This window comes from Falco peregrinus, chromosome 7 (assembly GCF_023634155.1).
Source record: "Falco peregrinus isolate bFalPer1 chromosome 7, bFalPer1.pri, whole genome shotgun sequence".
Classification (NCBI taxonomy): Eukaryota; Metazoa; Chordata; class Aves; order Falconiformes; family Falconidae; genus Falco; species Falco peregrinus.
This window is the reverse complement of record NC_073727.1, coordinates 32,534,293-32,553,660: the sequence shown is the minus strand read 5'-3', so window position 1 is coordinate 32,553,660 and position 19,368 is coordinate 32,534,293. Positions and strand designations below refer to the sequence as shown.

General features: G+C 37.3%; 1 protein-coding gene across 1 annotated transcript in view; it reads left to right on the top strand.

The window, feature by feature from the left end:
• The window catches only part of TRDN (triadin), a 235,657-nt gene that overhangs the window by 155,394 nt on the left and 60,895 nt on the right, over window positions 1-19,368 (top strand). Inside the window, exons 19-25 of the mRNA XM_027793516.2 lie at window positions 1,935-2,000; window positions 4,949-4,972; window positions 7,821-7,871; window positions 8,379-8,429; window positions 13,585-13,635; window positions 15,439-15,489; window positions 16,077-16,127. Of these exons, the coding sequence (XP_027649317.2) occupies window positions 1,935-2,000; window positions 4,949-4,972; window positions 7,821-7,871; window positions 8,379-8,429; window positions 13,585-13,635; window positions 15,439-15,489; window positions 16,077-16,127 (345 nt within the window). The remainder of the gene's footprint in view (window positions 1-1,934; window positions 2,001-4,948; window positions 4,973-7,820; window positions 7,872-8,378; window positions 8,430-13,584; window positions 13,636-15,438; window positions 15,490-16,076; window positions 16,128-19,368) is intronic.

Sequence of the window (19,368 nt, the reverse complement as noted above, 5' to 3'; positions counted from 1 at the left end):
GATCCAGTCAGTCATTGTTTCAGCCTAAACTTGATTTTCAGGCAAACTGATTATCTTTAATAAAGTTACCTGAGGTAACTGAAGTACGGAGGTGCAATATTTTACTGTTTTCATGGAGCTTGCTCACAAACACATGCTCACCCCACAGCATCCTGGGATAAAAAAGGGCAAGCAGCAAGGGGGAGATTGATGCGAATGAGCTGGACTACCACACTCAGCGTGAAGCAGTTCACCTGTCCATACCTGACATTTCACTGAATGTCAGGAAAGGTTTCCCGCTGGGAACAGAAGATCCTTCTTTTGGCCTCCAGCCCACTCACAAACGTTGCAGACAGGCTATAGCTTTCTGACTTAGGTGGCCTTCTTGGGCCATCATGCATTCAGGAGGCTTCCCTGCTCCCTGCACTGCAAGCCTAGCCCCAGAGGGACCACCAGGACAGCCCTCCAAGAGCAGCAAGCACACCTGGAGGCACTTTGGAGGTCCTTTGAATTCCCTGAATTTCTCAGCATAAATAATGATAACAGAATATGATCTTCAGTATTTACCTTGGCTCTAGAAGCCAGGCTTTTAATTTACAACTGTGATTTGCTGTAATAAAACATTGTGTTGAAAACATTTCTGTGCTTGACAGTTGAAAAAGGAAGCTGAGGGTATGTTATGTGCTGATAACACTGCAGCTGCAAAGACATTTCTATACTTATCAGATGTAAATTAATTTTCACCACCTGCTTTACATCCTACCATTTATGCTGATTGTTTAGTCTTTGCACTACTTTTAAACAAGGCAATGACAGTGAACCTTAGTTTCTTAATGTCATATTTTTTGTCTCAAACACTGTAAGATGATACCTTTTTAAGTTAAAGCAACACTTCTTATTCAGCATAAAAGTTATAAATTATGGCTACAAAAGCTTGGTTTTACAAAAGCAAAGTGTTGGCAGTGCTATTTACAGCTAAACAAATATGCTTACATATTTGCAAGACTTAACACTGAATAATTCAATTAGATGAAAAAATATATATGTTGTTCTAAGTATATTCAGTAATCTACAGGAAATCTTGTACATTGCCAAACCTGTCATGTAAATTGTCAGAAAATATAAAAAAATCCCCATATTTATATACGTTTCCAAAGAGACCAGTCTGATGGATTCCTTCCTGTGCATCCTCCTCTTAGATCATTTAATCCTTGGTGTGGAGCCATGAACAAATAATCTCTGTCTCTTTTCTCTCAAGCTGTGCAAATGAATTTAGGAACTGTGCAAAATGAAGCTCGCAATAATGTCCAGATATCCTGACCTGGGTTGTTACAACTGTTTTGCGTGGCATCCGTAAAGGTCTAGTAGCCCTGCTGCATAGACGGTCTGGTTCACTCTTCTCTCTTGCATGCAGAAATCACAGTGTTCACAAGGACCAAGTCAGGTGTCTATAGCATACAGTCTGGCTGTGGCCCACTATCCTTACTGAGACTAGCTACATGCTTAAAATTAAGAATATGGGGAAGTATTTTGCTGTGTCAGGGATGCAGTGGAGGTTTCTTCTGGTGCAAACAAAAAACAACACTTGTGTGGGGAACCCTCACATGACTGGGCGAAGTAGAGACCTGCTTGCTTTGCTCTCTCCTAAGTTATGTGATATGCACTGCAGTTTAGTCTCTGTTCCACCTGAGATCTAGAAGACAATGCTGCCATTTATTTTCAGAAAGAAAATAGTTCCTGTTTGCTTTTCCTCTTTTCTTTTTAAGATAGGTAAGAAATACTTACTATGTAGTCATGTATTAGGGGGTGTGTGAGGTGTGTGTGTGCAGGGTAGGCATCTCATGGTTGCAAATCACTTGCCTCAAAGTCATCTGTAGGGATTCAAGAAAAGCTTTTTCTGTTGAAGCAACACTTCTGACTAGAAATCTTACTTAAACCTTATCTTTCTTTTGCAGCTGTACTTGAAAAGAAGGAAGAAAAAGCAACAAGAGCAAGGCAACAAGAAAAGGCAGCAGAGCAAGGTAAAAAAACAATGTTGGCATTCTCTCTTTTAAAAGACAATGGCATAAAAACAAAAACCTCAGATCCAGACAGCTGGATGACAACAACATTTAAATCCATTGCACTGCTAGTGTTTGTCAAGGCTCTGCTGTTTTTATCAGAGCAACAGGGAATTTCCACTGGGAATCTAGCTTTGTTCCACTTCCACAAAACTGCAACCCCACAAAAAGCTTCAGGTGAATAAGCTGCCCACTTCAGCTTAAAGGTCCTGTGCTGGGACTTTGGATCCCACAAATCTTGCAAGAGGCTTCCTGCCCCTGTAGCCTGGGCAGGGATCAGCCTTTACTATTCAGTCTTAGAGAGTGACTTGCAACGAGGTAAAGGAGTGGAGGCTCCCTCAAGGTAGCTGAGCTGCCTTTCTTATCCCAAATGAAACATTAGCCCCATGAAGAGCCACGAAGGTCTACTGCAGAGAAACTCAAAAGCTCTTGAGATCAGAACATGAAGATGTTTTTTGCAAAAAGCTTAGAATTGGTATGAATGAGGCATGAATAGGAATGTCTGGAAGTGGGAACACCAGAAGAAAGGATACGAGAACTGCATGTGTTGGGCACATAGTTCAGAAGGTGACAAAGTCTACATTCAGTTTCCCAAGCAAGAATATCAAGGGACAGTGTACACCCAGGCTAAAACAGAACTCAAGGCATTGAGTGATGATGGTGAACATGAAAAGGATTGGAGCCTTAAAGCATCTAGACAAAGATGTGCCTTTTCCCATTGGATACACTTGTATTTATTATTACTTTTACTTTCCGCATTATATCCTGCATACTTGCTTCTTGCACATTTGTTAAAAGTGATCCATGCTTTTTTAGGCTAGTGCTGTAAGGAGCAAAGTAGTAAAATGCTGGCATAAATTCCTAAAGCTTCTCAGCCCTGACTTCCTTTGTACAATACATATCTTAATCTCTTGTGTTTTGTTACTAACTCTCTACCAAGGTGATTTTTATGTTTACTCATGCTCAGATTGACAATTAGAGCTGGGATGATGAATTTGGCATTTTCAGTCCTATTACACTGGAGTTTTTCCAAACTTGCCAGTAAACTTTAGAATAAGGTGTAAGACATTTATTAATGTAGCTTTGGTCAGTTGGGATATTATCTCTTTCTTTTCTCCAGTTTCTCAGCTCCTGCTTTACTCAGCATTACCCAAGCCAGCACAGGCACCCTGCAGCAGCTGTCAGCTGCTTGTTAGTTGTCATGGAAAATGTTATAATTAGGTGGGCCTTGGCCTAGATTTCAGTCATTGTTAGTCTGGGTATCTCAACACCATTTCCCATTGCCACACAAGTGTTTTCCCAGCCATCTGCCCTGCTTCCTTTCTGTTTGGCTATCTCATGCAGCAATGAAGTTCTGTTTGCTGTAAGATTTGTCCCTTCCACAATGTGCCACCATTAGATGAGCCTTCATCTGCAAAATATTTTAACTGTGCCCTAAAGAGCACAGACTGAGCAGTACACACCATAGTTTCACATGGCTGGCATTGAGCAGGGATTTCTAAACTATTGGTTGTGATACCCAGGGGGCTCGAAACAGGGACAAAGTGTTTCCCAAGACAGCAGTCAGCAGCAGCATGCACTATCTCCCCATGCCAGCAGCCATCTAGTTTCTGCAAGTTAAAGGAATAGAGCAATGTGTAATGTCTGTTGCGACTATTTCTGCAGCTCCTTCCAGGCACCGGCAGCACCTCCATTCCTCTGCTGCACAGAAGCAAACATAAACACTTTCAGACAGCAATTGCCTCTGCTTCTCATTTCTGTACGCTATATGTATAGAGTTACTCCCAACACATTGATTACTCAAAGACAAATGAGCCAAAAAAAAATTTCAGGAAGTTTGTTCAGTATTAGCCTGTGTTTATATTTCTCATGGAAGAGTAAAATACAAGGTGATGAAAGCAGCTCTGAGTTATGTTTTGAGTGAAACCTGTACCTAATTCACCGATTCCAGGTATCTGGAAAATCTGAGGAGAGGTGACAACTCTCTGAATGAGTGTGAGTATGAAATGACCTGGAAGTAGTTTTTGAACTGAGAAGGATGTTTGAGCCTTTTAGACTGAGAGATGAAATCATTTGCTCTGCTAGCTGTTGTACATCGGAATACATGTCAAAAAGTAGAGGGATTCAGACCTTGTCAAAATTAGGATTTGCAATTTAAGAAAAAAACTAAATATAAGGAAATTTGCAGAAAATCTGGAGTGTTGGTGGCTTTATTTCTATAGCAAACAAGACATAGCTTCATTGTTTCAAACCTAAAGGTTTTAGTGATCAAACATGCTATTGCAGCTTTGACCTCAAATCCCTATGGTCTGGAAATGGGCTAAAAGGTTGTAGCAACATGTCAGTTCACTTATCTTTTATTAGTAGTAAAGCAAAGTCGCAAGTAACCTTTTAAACTGTTAAAAGGAGAGCAAGAAGGCAAAGAACTGCCAGAAATATCTAGAAGAAGACAGTAATTTAACTCTTTGTCCTATTAAAAAAAAAAAAAAAAGACACGAACATATGTCAGATGGTTGCCAAGGAGTTACTCCCTATTATTAAGGCAATGGAGAATTATTATTTAAATGAGGAAAAAAAAAATTTCTTGTGATATCCAATAGTACTACAAAAGGAGTTAATTACCATCAGATAAGGAGGTCATATGAGACTGGGTTTTTTAATGGTCTTGTTGCATGTCTCCAAGGTATTAGGTGGGAACGATAAACTTTTTTCATATACACAGAAATCATGCAACAATGGAGAGGAAATCACTTTCAAGATATATTTAAGCACTTAAAGACAATATATATTTAGATATATTTGCATTAGCTGATTGTATTAAAAATAATTTCCTATATGAACATATATTCTAATATTTCCTTTCTCTTTCCTCTTTTCACTTTTGCTTTCCTTCTCTTGTTTTTCCTCAGATAAACCAAAGATGAAACAAGGAAGTAAGTACAGTTTTACATATTGCTTCTCCCCATAACTGATAAAGCAATGTCAATGAAAATAAACCCCAAACTTTATAAAAGCTCCTGCTGCTAGTCAGAATTACAGGTTATGGTTGCTTAGACAGACTAGAACTAATAGAACAAAGAAGTTAATAGTAGTAATGGATATGTTGAGATATTCTAGTCTGTTTAAGCCAGTTTCACCCCAGTACTGTGTATTCTTCCTTGAAAAAAGGAAGACACTTGTGTAATGTCATCACAAAAAAGCTATTTATAAAGCTTATATTTATTATTTTACACACAAAATTCTTCTCTCCACACCTGCTACAGGTCTCAGTTATGTATTCTGATGTCAGTATGAGCTTAACACTGCAAATCAGTACAGAGCAAGTAACACTAGGCTCTTGTCATGAGACCTGTGCTACAAGTCATTTTGCGGTTACAGCAGACTGTCTAACAGACCTCAGCAAGTTCAGTCCTACAGAATACGGCTGGTGTTTATTTGGACTTTAATTTTCCCCTTCCAGGTCAGTCCTGGGTTGTTTTTTAAATTCAGCAGCAGCATGTGTGTCACATGCCATACCATCTTAAAAGCCATTTTTTCTCCTGGAGGTGACAACTATCTCTGAAACACCTTGCTAAAGGTTTCTGTGTTTGGGAGCCAGGTAGGACTTCAAGCTTTGTCACTAATGACTTAAGCTTTCAGTTCAGAACTATTTAATTTTTTTTTTTCCAAATGCATCATTGGAGTAACATTGGGTAACTATGTTCTTAATAATGGAGGTGCACAACACAACTCCATTTATGTTCCTACAGGCAGGAACCTGAAAGTAAAGGGTTTCTATTGTGCATTAAATTATTTATTTTGGTAAAGGCGTAAAAGTGTAGTATTTAGCTGTGTTACTTGTATTCTTGTATTAATCAAAAATCTTTATTTGAATTGTGAATCACACAAAAAAAAAAAAAAAAAAAAAGTTGTATGTCTTCCATTCTCTTTTTTGGTTGTAGAGACCATTGCACTGAACATGGAAATTCTCTTGAGAAATTTTTGTAATTCATGAGCACAGAAAGACGAGTTTTTCAGTCTTCTCACTGAGTTTTGTGTTAGCACAGATCTCTGTCATTAACTTAGTATTTAAAAATTGGTGTTGACTTTTTATTAGGACTATTAGAGATACTTAATTCCACTGTATATGCTTCACAGACATCTGCAGTACACTGGGTTTTTTTCTCATTTGGAAAGTTAGTGACTGAATCATAAACTGGTGAGTACAAAACCTGAAGGCAGAAGCAGGAGAGCAGAAGTAGCTTCTGAAGCAGATATCTGGGATGTGGTGAGGATGGAAAGAGGCAGTTTTATTACAATAAAATTACACTCTTGACCTTGTTCAACAAACTCCTTTGCCAAGTCTTCTACTTCAAAAATTATATCATCTGGAAGTATTGCCTTTTTAGAAGCACAATGTAGAAGAAGAAAAATAATGATACATTCATCCTTTGACGTCAGCCCCAACAGAGCAGGAGTTTCAATGTCAACAGTAAATTAAGGTTTTCCACTTGATGGTTACTTCTACCATGAATAAAATTTTATTATTTCTTGATTCCTTCAATTCAGATTCACCATGAACTCAGTTTGACTTACAGAGTCAAATACTAAATCCTGAACAAGCTTTATTGATACCATGATAAATTACTACTGAATATTTTCCATGCTTTTATAACAAAAGCAACAATTTGTGCATTGCGTGTGCTTAAGGCAGTAAACAATTATCACTCCAGCTACCCACTGTAGCTAATGCAATTTTCATATCTATGCTAAACACAACCTCCTCCTCATTAGGAGTCTTGACCTCTTATCCTATATGTGGAAACCAAGAGGGTCTTCTGAAAGAGCTTTTTAAGATCTTCTGGCACTGAATTGCTAGGATTTCTCAATGTAAAGAATATTTGCTTCATATCTGATGGAGAACATTGTATTAATTTTTTGCAGAAAACACCTGTTAATTAGTATTTGTCAGATGACATGTATAAATTAATGTAACCAGTATTCAGATGGTTAAAACACTCACTTAACATGCAAGAATTCAAAATCCATGTCTCTGTTCTTTGTGACTAGGCTGTTTTGAGACAGGTTTATCTATTTTTTTAATTTTAGTAGCAAAAGATTTGAAGAATTCAATTTCATCAACCTGGAATGATGATCTCACATTTTGCCTGAAACAGAATTCTTGTTTTCTGTCTGGTTCAAATACTTTCTTGTGCCTTTCACAGGGGACCGCTCTTCCTCATAGAGTATCTGTCAAGGATGGTGTGGCCTAGCCCTCTTCACTACTTGGCTGTAGGCAGAATAAAAAGAACTCTTCTTCATCCTCCTATTTGTCACTATTGAGTTGCTCCCTCAATTTAATACACATCTGACCCCTAGAAAAGAATAGCTTCAATAAGAAGGCCCTTGGACTGACTAAGCAATAATGGACAATCCGAGATGAGGGAAGTAGGCCGCAGCCAGGTCTGGTGAGGCAAAATTGGCAAAGGGTCACTTTTATCCTTTCTGGTTAAAAAAGTTGAAAAACTATCCTTCTCTCATATTAAGCTGAAGCTTGCAAATTTTATAGGTTTCATAGTTAAATTGATAAAACACATTTTGTGGACTGAACTCTTCGAACAGAAACTGTTGTGTTACATACAACTCTCCCAATCACTCCAGTTTTCACTGTTTCTTCCAATATACAGTCACAGTCTCTCATACGATCTAGATGCCTCATTCTCTCTTATGATTAAACCTCATAGTTTCACTCAGTTATGGCTTCTGATTGTCACTTTATCAATGTGAATACTTCTTTTACAGATCCTGGAAAACAGAAAGAGTTGAAATCTCCAGCTGCTACAAAAGATAAAGGTAACATGGCAGGACAAAATTGTATAAAACCCCAAGATTATGCGCATCAAGGAAAAGATCTTTCATTGCATTGGCCATTTTGGTTTTATGGTACAGTTTAGTCAGGAATTTATAAGCATAATATTATTTCAGTAAATTTATCATAAAACTTAATTGGAATTACCTGGATCAGAAGTGCAAATAGAGCCTTGGTAATATGAAGCATCTGTATGAAAATTTAGAAGTCCAGATGCAGAATTTAGGAACAGTAGTTAATGTTTGTTATTACAAGCTGCAAAGTGAAATAAGTTGTGAGTGATCTTTGTTCTTTCATCACACTTAAAGAAAAGTTCATGGTTTCACTGTGTGAGCATGCTAAAACTGATGAAAAACCATTGTGCTGCACATTTAATTGGTATCAGGGGCTTAGCTAGAAACCACCGATTTTTCAATCAATCATTAGCCCAGAGGTATTAGATGTTAACCTTTTACTACTCTAGCTTGAAGATTAATAAATTATTTTTACAGAACCTGCTAAAGAGAAGGAAGAAAAGAATCCTACAGCTTTAAAAGATAAAGGTAAGAATACACAACAAAACATAAAATGTCTTGAAAACCACACAAAGTAGAATGAGGGTTTTCATTTTAAAATAATCTATTATAAATCTTTCCCATTGTAGATTTTAACCAATCAACATTTAATTGGTTAGAATATTCTACAAGATTTATAGCATGAAAAAAAGGGGGGAAAGGACATACATAAAATATTGTGATCCAGTTAACATTCAGAAGTCTCAAAATCAATTAAATAAATATCATAAAACCACTATGAGTAATAGTTAAGAATTTTCCTAACAAATTACTCTTCCGAACAATACAAATTGTTTAATAGGAGCCACTTAACAAAGTTTGAACTGAATGCTTGTGTAAATCTGTGGATATAATAGGAAAAGAGTAGAATTTATGAGCATATGAGTGGGTAATGTGCTTTCTGGACTCTGTAAAAGCTATAGTTAAAAACCCATGGCTTCATCCACTCAGCCACCTACCTGCAACATGAGAATTGGTCTGAATCTTTCTTTTATTTCTTATATTTTATCAAACAGTTCCCATGTTTCTCTTAAACTTGATCAGAGTAGATGATTAGCTCATCTGAATTTCCTTTCACCCATTATTTTGCTGGGTGCTTTTTACCCATCTTACTGGTTTCCTCCTTTCTAGAGATAGCTGTATTTGAAAGGAGGAGTGGTTTATGGATAAGTCTTATTTGACATGTTCTTTGGGTTCTTCAGAATAAAAAAATCTACCATATACACAGACATTTTAATATTTATTCTAAACTATAGTCACTATATGCTATTTCAAATGAAGAACTGCATGAAGAGTTTAGTTCAAGCACTATGGAAAGATGCAACAAAAATCTAAAAGAGAAGAAGGAATAATCTTATTGCTAGACACATTTTCAAAACCCTGGAAGCTGTTCATTCGCTCTTGTTTAACTGGGTAATCACTAATTAATCACTTCTTTATACACAAATTAAAATTAAATTATAATAATCTGCATATAATAATCTGCAAATCCTGTGTAGTTTACTCCCAATGTACACATGCCCCATTTGCATAAGCTTACTTATCTGAATCAGAAGTGTATATCCAAACTGTCCTGGGGTCCCATGGCCCTCTTCACAGATTGTCTATAATCTGTTGTTCCCTAATGGAGTTGTGCTGAAAAATTAAAGGAGCCACTTGAGTAACAGCTCTGCCCCCTCTTCCTTTAAATGGAGCAGGTATGCTCAGCCTGCTCCTTTCAAAGGATTATTGATGGCAGTGAGAAGGGGCGGGGGCAAAGAAGAAGGGAGAAAAGACCCAAAACATTTTTCTTCTTTGGCAAGAGTTTCTTTAGAACCAGTGGAAAGGGGTTTGCCATCCCTGAACAAGCTTCTGTAGCGCATCCTTCGATGGGTGCTCCCACAGCACCGCTTTTGATCTCCTGGGCTCATGCTCAATAGATCAGCAACTTACTAAGTTATTAGCAAGTCCTTCTAACATGAAAGAGCAGGTTAGACCTCCTCCACCCAGCCTTCAGAAAGAGGTAGGCAGGAATTGAATTTAAACATCAAGTACAGGCTCTGTTATATCCGCTTTCCTACATTTTAGGAAAACAAAGCAAAAACATCTGTTAAAATTCCAGGATATTACTCAAAAGTCTTACCATTTAGAGCTTCACAACACTTTCTTTACCCCATGTAATACTGTCATGTATGCCCAATGCATTACTGCTGCTAAAAGCAAGATCTCAACCTACTACTCGATGCTGAATACAGCTGTAAATGTACCTCAGGCTCCTGAGCCCCTGCAGCAGACAGATGTCCAGCCCAGATGAGCCTGGCCCCTCAGATCCCGAGAGCACTGGCTGACGCAGCCATAAGAGGCTTTCCCATAAGAGGCATCAAACTTGCACAATTCAAGTGTCTGTGTCTAAAAATGCAGGTACCGATTAGCAAGCTGAATAGCTCGGTCCAAAATATATTGGCAGCAAAGAAAGACTCCATAGGAAGAATTTATAATGCTGTGTGGGAGAAACCCTTAGAAATCTTGGTGCCTTTCTGGGCTATGTGCTTTCCCTATTGCATTCTGAATTACTCTGCTGCATAAACATATATTTAGCACTATAAATCCCCTACTTCAGTCACCATATTTGCCCAAACTGTAACGCACAAATTAATCAAAGCCTTTCTTGCATGCCAGTCTTTCCCCTCTCCATGACCTCTTCAAGCCTCTTCAGTGGGCCTCTGTAAAGTTTGACCAAGTTACTGGGGGCTTCTTTTCAGTGTTTGCAACTTGGTGTCTTACAAACTGTTTCCTGAAGTGGATGTTTCTGGCAAATAAAAATATATTGAAGGACACAGGAAAGTAAGGATATTTAAGACTGCATATGCATGCTAATTAGGTAGCTTGGGAGTTTGTTACTATTCATGTAAAACCAAATAAAAGAGCGTTTTTAGATGAGGTGTTAAATACTTGTGATGATTAATGTTTGCCTGGAACCTTATGCAATAAAAGAGACCTCATTCTTTTTGAAGGATAGGCTAAGTCTGAATGAACAAGGATGATGTCCTTAAGTAAAAACAAGTGTTTTTACTTAAAGCAGGGACAGGAAAAATAAAACCCTGAAACATGGGAATTGCTGCTGGGATACTCTATAGATCACAACCTCACAATGTTACCTTATCTATTTTATGACCTGAATAAATGCCCTCAATCTTAGAGTTTAATTTTATTGGCAGTAATTAAGAAGAACGCTGGAAGAATATAATTTCCATTGTCTTGTGATAAAGGACATCTCAAGAATCCTTCTGAATTTATAACTAGCTTTTCAGCTTTTTCCTGAAGAAACCCACTTACAATAATGAATATAAAAGCTGATTTTCTGTTAACATAAGTATATTCAAATAATGTGAGGTCAATTAAACCCTCAGGTATAATTTGCCATGTGTTTTTTTGGTAAATGTCTTACCCAGCTAATCAGAGCAGAAGCTCATTCATCCAGAGTCTTTTACAGTGACACTAAAAGCTCATGATACATCATATATAACTCCTCACTTAATTTTTCTAAGAAATTTGCTACAAGTGCACTATGCTGAGTTATTAAGTGACAGTATTTGTGCTCTATAGGTAATCTAAATCCACTCTTACCCGGTGTTCCATGATTTGTTTTCCAAACAAATATTCCTTTTTTCCCTCTTGTTTGCTTCTGTCATGTTTTGGGATATCTTTGCATCTTTCCTTATGTCAGTTATGTGTGGATAATAACCCTATTTATTTTTATACACAGATTGGTAGGGGAAATAAGTCAGTAGTGTGTATTTCTTTCTTGCCATATACATAATAGCACATTGTCATTTAAGAAACAAATGTGCTGATTTGCACTTGCCATGCAGTGCTTGTGCTTCATTTGAGGTAGAATAAAAGGAAGTAACATCTTGCCTGTAGCATTTTTTACCTTAACTTATAATACTCCTTTTTTTCTTTAAAAGTAGAAAGTTATGTTGTGAGACTCACCTACAGAAATGCAGTGTGTGTTCTGTTAATACTTCCTCCTATTTCTATGTACTGATTTGTTGTTGTCATTTGCATAAGAACTACATCTTTATCCTGAAGAGTTCACACACTGCTGATGCTCCATCTTTCCATACCATCTTCCTAACCTGACTCATCTTCACCCCTGGAGTAGGATGCAGGAAGAAAGCAGCAAAGTGAATGTTGGCTTTAAGCCAACTTTATGTTTTACCTCTTCTGGGACCAGAAGGAAAGTGGTCCATTGAGAGCAGAAATTTGAAAAGTCTTTAGTGAGTCCCTGTTTAAACACCTGAAGATGAAAGCCTGCTCCCTGGAAGGGGAACAGGACTGGTGATCTCAGTAGCCTTGGCTCGGTAGGGAAGTCAGTATACCACAGAAAGTGTCCTGCACTGATAGCGCTATCCAAAAGTTTTAACGGTCAAAACTACTGAAGCTGCTTTAGGAGCTACAAATCACAGGAGATCTCAGGGACACCTGCTACAGAGGTGACAAAAAAAAGCCCCTCATGGGCACATGCCAGCAAGTCTACAAGGGCAAAGGCAATGGCTTGTGCCTGTGGCTGTAACAATGACTGCTGGTCTTTGAGATCATAAATTTACACAGAGTAAAATGGTCAGGTTGGGTAGCTGTTGTTTCAAGGCTTCCTATACAGTCAACATAAAAGCTCCTTCAAAAGGTTTCAGTCTTCACACTGCAAATTTTCTCTCAATCCCCTGAAGAAGTCCACCTGCTATTGTGAAGACCAAGCTCCTAATTTAAGTACCTGTCCCTGAATGGTGTGATTTCCCTAACAGCTTCAGCCACTCTGGAAGTGTACTTTTTCTGTTACAACTCGCACTTAAAGCCAGATGGATAAGTGGGATTGCTTCCTGGTACCATGGCAGCCAGGAGGATGATCAGAGTTAAACTTATTTTGGAAAGGATCTTCTCTTAGCTTTATCTGTTTTACTGAAGATTTGGTTAACTTTCATTTGGAATAAAGTGCATGTTTTTTCTAGATCCTTAGGTGCTATATCCTGTCAGATGTAGTGCAATTGGGTTTACTCAGCACCCTGAAAACTATGATATTATGTCACTCAAACCACATACTTTCATAAGGCTATGAAATTACTTCCTCAGTTTGGAAAAAACTATCCTCCTAATCTTCCCTGGTACATACACTTAAGAGGTCAAGAGGCTATTGGTTTTTTTAAAAAAATAGTTATTTACAACATACTGTGTGTTTTTCTTGTGCTTGCTGACTCTGAATGCATGCTTCCTGAGAGGCTGAGGAAAAAATTTGGCTTCAGACCATCAGAGAAAACAGAATAATCCTTTCTGTCTGCATGAAGTTTTGGATACAGCCCTAAGAATTTCTAATCCTATGTCATTACTTGCATTTCCCCCTCTCCTTTCCAATTTCTTCCTTCTGTGAGATCTCTAAAGACAGAGTGATCTATAGTAACTTCTGCTCTTGAATTTGCTACTAACATTGCACCTCAAAAAATACAAGGTGGTCACTAGACAGAATGTAAAGACAGGTCAAGGTTGCATCCATTTATGTTCATAATTTTAGTCTTACTCTTTAAGTATTTGTTGGGGTTTTTTTTTTCTTTTAAATATAGAAGGGCAGTCCTATCTTCTAAGTTTCAAAACCATAATTATCTCCCTACAGATTCCCTGAAAGGAAAAAATCCCAAGAATCCAGAGGGGTCAAAGGAAAAAGGTAAGTGCAGAAATTAAGAAGTTCAAAGCTGAATATCAGAACATCTATTCAATGCTAGAAACAGATCTTCAGTAGGAATATACCAAGATGGAAAACCAGACCCATCCTGGTTCATGTTTAGATCATTTCACCCATGATACTGTTTTTAACAAGATTTGTGCTTTACAGATCCCCTGTAGGGTCACTAGTAACTACCTAGGCTTCTTTTAAATTCAGATATTTGAAATTGCATCCTGGGGGAAACACCAAAATGGATTTTTATACCACTTTTGGATGTTAGTCTGCCAAAAACAAGTTGTCTAAATCCTACAGTGGCGACTTTCTTGCAGGGAACCTAGACTAAAACTGGTTCATGTGGCTATGGTTCAAGAATGTGGTTGACTAAGAATGAGACTGTCTGAGACTACTGACAGATCCAGCTGTTTGAGGATGACTGAAAGAAGTCAGGATTTTTTCCTAATTTACTGTCAACATAGACATATATGTCTCCAATCTTTTCAGTTGCAGGAGCTTGGCCTGATAGCTGTGCACACAGAGATCATGGACTGTTTGATAGTGTCTATTTGGAGAAAACCCTATTTGTTGCAATGTGACATGTACAGAACACTGATACAAAGAATTAAAGGATTCACAGCCACTGATGACTTTCTGAAGAGTACTGAAACAGCTCAAAAACTTAAGGGGAAAAGCAAAGGCTAGCAGAACTATGCATGCTTCCTGAGCTATAAAGGCACATCTGATGTCCAAATTGTGACAAATTCCCACTTTTTTTGGAAGAAGGTGATATTCAATGCAGTCCAGATCATGGCTGGCATAGTGTAGAGTACTGAGTAGTCATACAGCAAAGTGAGGTAGTTCTGGGAGGAATGCGTTATTCCTTGTGAAAACTCCATGGAATGAAGCCAGGGTATAACTTGGGGCTCAGGATTCTCCTCTGTTGCTGTTGTCAGTCCATGCGTCTCACCTGGGCACCACAACAAGATCCTAGTTTTCCTTCATTTGTGCTTAGCCAACTGGATTTTTTTTTTGTCCTTTGTTCTGCCTTGTCAGATAAAGAAAGAGAGAACTAGAATATCAGTGGTTTTTGTCATCTCCTTTAATACTTTATCATATACAGCAGAAAAATTAAAGATACAATTACATTCTTGGACTATTCATTGTGACATAAGATATATAAGCACACATTCAAAGGATGAGCACTGCTCTTATTTTATACTCAGCCTGCCTGTGATTTTAAAAGGCTATATATATGCAGGAAGTGAAATCCTGTTAACAGGCAATACCCATATGGCCTCTTTGATATTAAAAGGATAATGGAGTCCTGAATGAGTAACCGGTCCTTTTGTCACTCCTGAATAAAGAAAACTCCCACTTACCTTTATCAGCAGCCTCTGGCTTTCAAGACCAGTATTCCTAATATTTTAATTCTGTCAGTGTGGATTAATTTTTTATTTGGGTTTTGCAAAAGAAAAGTCCATTGATGTCAACCGCTCTATAGAATTTATTTCCTCGTTGTAAGTTATTATTCTTCATTGCCTACTTGAAAGACAGTTTAACTGTTTCCTCAAAATGTGAAAAAACTAATGACATACTGAAAACTTATTATTTTGTATATTCAAGTTTAAAAGATGAATGAATGACCTCGTTGTTTTGTCCTGTTCTTTATTTCTGTGCTGTTAAATCCATTTAATTATCATGTCTTTTTTGCTCTCTTCATAACAAATTGTTTGACTTGCTTTCTTTTCAAGTGTCATCTTATTTCTCTAAACTGACTTGCGAAAAATATTAAATGTTTCTTTTTAGACACTATTAAAAGAAAAGATGTGAAGCCTCCAGCAGCTTTAAAGGAAAAGGGTAATGTCTTATCATTATGTGGTTGGGAAATAACCAGTCAACCTCATGAAAGGGTCTGCTGGTATCTCAGTGCAGTTTTGATATATTTTGAATTACAAGCTTTTGGTGACATGCAGCTAAACGTAGCTTCCTCTCACTTAATAGATCTGATGTATTGAAAGAGCAGTGTCTGATACAATTCAGAGATAATAAGATCTTAACCCTTACTGTGGTATTCTTTAACCACTGCCTGATCTTCACAGCCAATGCTGCAGCAGGAATGCTCGTCTATTCTGAGTGAATTAGTAGCAGAGCTGTTACTGAATTCACATGGCAGGCTGAAATGATAAGCTGCACAGGAATGAGTGCATGGTTTGAACCGCAGAAACTTTACCAGCTAATTTAGTGGGAATTAGTTTTTGTTTGCTTTCAAATCTTAAGTTGAGCCTTTTATTGAAGTGAACAAAAATTCTAATTCTTAACACTTACCTCTTTTGCATATTTGTTTGATATGGTGTTATGCATGTTTGTTACAGTACTGATGGGCACAGTGTATACTTATATTACTAACTTTCTCCTTCAATTATTGTGTTTGTTATCTTTTCCAGACCATTCAAAAGGAAAAGAAATGAAGGCTTCAACTATGACTAAAGAAAAAGGTAACAACCCCAAGCTGAGCTGAGACTTAACATAAGATTCAGTTGAGAGAATATATCCATTGTGCAAGTATTCCTAAATTAAATCCTAGTTTCTTCACTTAGCCATCCATAAATATCCTTGAATGGCATCTTTTTCTGCTGGACATTCATTTAACCTGGCTGATAAATAAGAGGTATATATAGGGTTATACAAGCAAGTTGTAGCAGTGATACTTTATAGACTCTAAAGTTACGAGGACTTATTTTCTTCTTTCTTAATTTTGTCTCATTTTTTCAATTTATATTTGTCATTTCAGATTGGTTTTTACTTTTCTTCCATAACACGTTACTTGATTCTGCTTTTCTCTCTCTCTTCTTATATTGAAATATCAGCATTAGCCATCAAATAAAAATCAAATACAATTTATAGTACCTCTCAAATATTAGGCACTTTTAGGCAGTGATAAAACTGTTATTATAATATAACCAACTACTTTCATGTTTATTTATTCCTATCAACTAAATTCAAACAAAACTTAGTTTTACTTTGACACGACTTGCATATTGATTAAATACCACTAGCTCATTAGAAAGCAGTCTGTCAGGTTAAATGTGCAAATAATTTGACACGGATAAGAATACATAACAACTTGCTAGATACTAACAGTCATTTGAGCCATGGGAATACAGCAGTCGATTTTTAAAACTTCCACTCAGTTTTGAAAAGTACTTCAGGTAATTGAATAATATTACTTTCTATCTTTACATTTTCCCTAAGGATCACTAGAAATAATGAAGCAATATTTTCTCTGACAAAGCTATGAAAGATAACATTTGCAGGTTTGTAAGTGCAGCTGTTTTACACAGTGTATATAGGTAGTATATAGCAGTACAGTAGAAATCTATTACTTTGCACAGTTGTATCATTCTGAAGCAAAATGAAGGCTTAAGTGCAATGAAAAGAACTACGGCTTAAATAGTCTGGAACTCTTTGAAACAGTCAAAGTAGATGAACGTGGATTTTCAGTCCAAGGTGAATGACATTAGCAAAATCGGGATGCATTATTGTACTTTTTATTTTATTCAACAGGGAGTACCGAAGTGCAGGGGTCTTTTTTGTACATTGATTATTTGTTTAATACAACCTGGTTTTTTTTATTTTGAGCTTCAGGCAAGCAAGGTCTATGGTCTCCCTGGTAGGTTCTTGTAAACATACCTGTAAAACATAGGTAGGTTAATGATGAGTTAAACATTTATTAGACCCTTAAGTATTTGACTATTGAGCTTCCCATTGCAGTCCTTATCTAATTTTTGTCTTCAGATCACCATAAATATTTTTAAATTGGAGTGATAATAAAAGTAAAATACTAATTATTAGAAAAGATCAAATATTAGAAAAAGTAAGACATGTCTGTAAGAGTTTTTTAGCTGCACTGCTAATAAATTAGCTTCAGTGAAGTGTCAAACACTCACTCAACCATACAAAAAACAAGTATTTAAAAAGGACTTAATTAACTCAGTTGGATCAGCCAGTGAAACATCTGTTGAATAACAAGTTCCAAACTGAGTTCTTTCAAGAAAGGACATGTTTATTTAAACATTGTAGAATTCCACTGACTGCACATGATGTGTTTTGTGCTCAGTATATTTGAGAATGAACCTCAGTACCCAGAAGTGATTAACCTCACTATCTTGGGGATTTTTATAAAATTAAGTCTTCTTCCCATAGTAGTTTATAGGACACATGCAAGATTTTCCTTATGATACAGCAGTAGAAAATATGAGCTATGTTCCCAGTGAACTTTTATATCACACATGATTTTTCCAGATGGGCTAACTTTTTAACCTATAGATTAAAACACTGCAAGAGATGTAAAAGATTCTGTGCTGTTGTGTCATCTTACAGTCTTACAGTTTGCTACTTGTCAAGAGACCAGAACCAAGATCTGAACGTTTATGCTGAGTTTAAGTCCACTGCAGTACAAGGTCACATAAAAAACAACTGTGATTTTTCTGATAAAGAGCAATGGCTTGGATGAAGTTTGAACTCGAATCAATTGGTTTTTTTATAGTAACAGTAGGATATTTGGATGAGCAATGCTGTAATTTATTGGGAACTAATGGTGCGGAGACTGTACAGCCTTTACCAGTGAAATGAGCACTACTCATTTTAGTTTTTCCTACCGGCTTGCATACAGCCTTGCATGTCACCTGTGGATGTACTTGATGCCTTGCACAGCTCACTGAGAGCAAGTGATACCTCACAGCAGTGACAGCGTTTCTTTTTGAGTCCAGCTAGCTCTGTAAGAACTTGGATGAGCTGCTGCCAAACACATGGTCAGGCCAACTGCCCTCTTTTTAAGTTCTGTGTATCTCAGGTCAGTAAAGTAGCTGTTCTAAGCACAACTGCAGATCCTTCAAGGACCTTGGAGCAAGACTGCAACAGGAAAGTGCAACTTGAGTGGGAAGATCTCAGGGTGTATGTACATGCATAGTGATAGCACTTTAGTGTCTACAATAGATCTCAGTCATTTTCCAGTCACCAAACTTCATGACGCAGCAAATCTATACACGCTCACTCTGAAGGCAGTTCAGCTTAGTGGCTGCAGGTTTTTAAAAGTTGTTTCTATCTTTTCTGTTCCCTGTGGCAGGTCTTCATAAGCCCTTTCTCAGCTGCTGGGATTCATAAGAATGCAGCACTTCCAAAAGCAAATACAACTAACTGACACTGAATATGTATGACAAGACATTGACATTCTGTCAGAAGAGTGTAACCCCAATGCATAAAGTGGCTTTAAGCATCCATGTGGGATGCTGTGCTTCACCAGACCTCTCTTTCTTCACAGTGATAAGTGACATGTCACATATATCAGGCTTTGTGAAAAGCCTCTGTAGGGAAAAGTGTCCCAGAAATCTTGTGGTCATTGCCCTGTAAAGAAGTGTAAGCAGGAGGTCACCTTTGCAAACACTGGTATTTTTTTTATCTGACTGAGAATACACAGGGAGCTTCTTCAGTGGGCATTTCAGTTTAAACTTGCCAACCAAAAACACCATGAGAAACAGCAGTGGTTTGATTAGCACTTGCTGCTTTGCAGAGATCTGTCAAATCTGTAAATTGTATTAATAGAAGCGGCCACAGTGTAACCCCTTTGTTAAGATAAATGCATTTTTGAAATGTGAGTCAAATTCACACAAGCTCAATATAGAATTGCAATAGAAAACTCTGAATAAAAGAAGACCTAAACATAAGGTAAATATATCA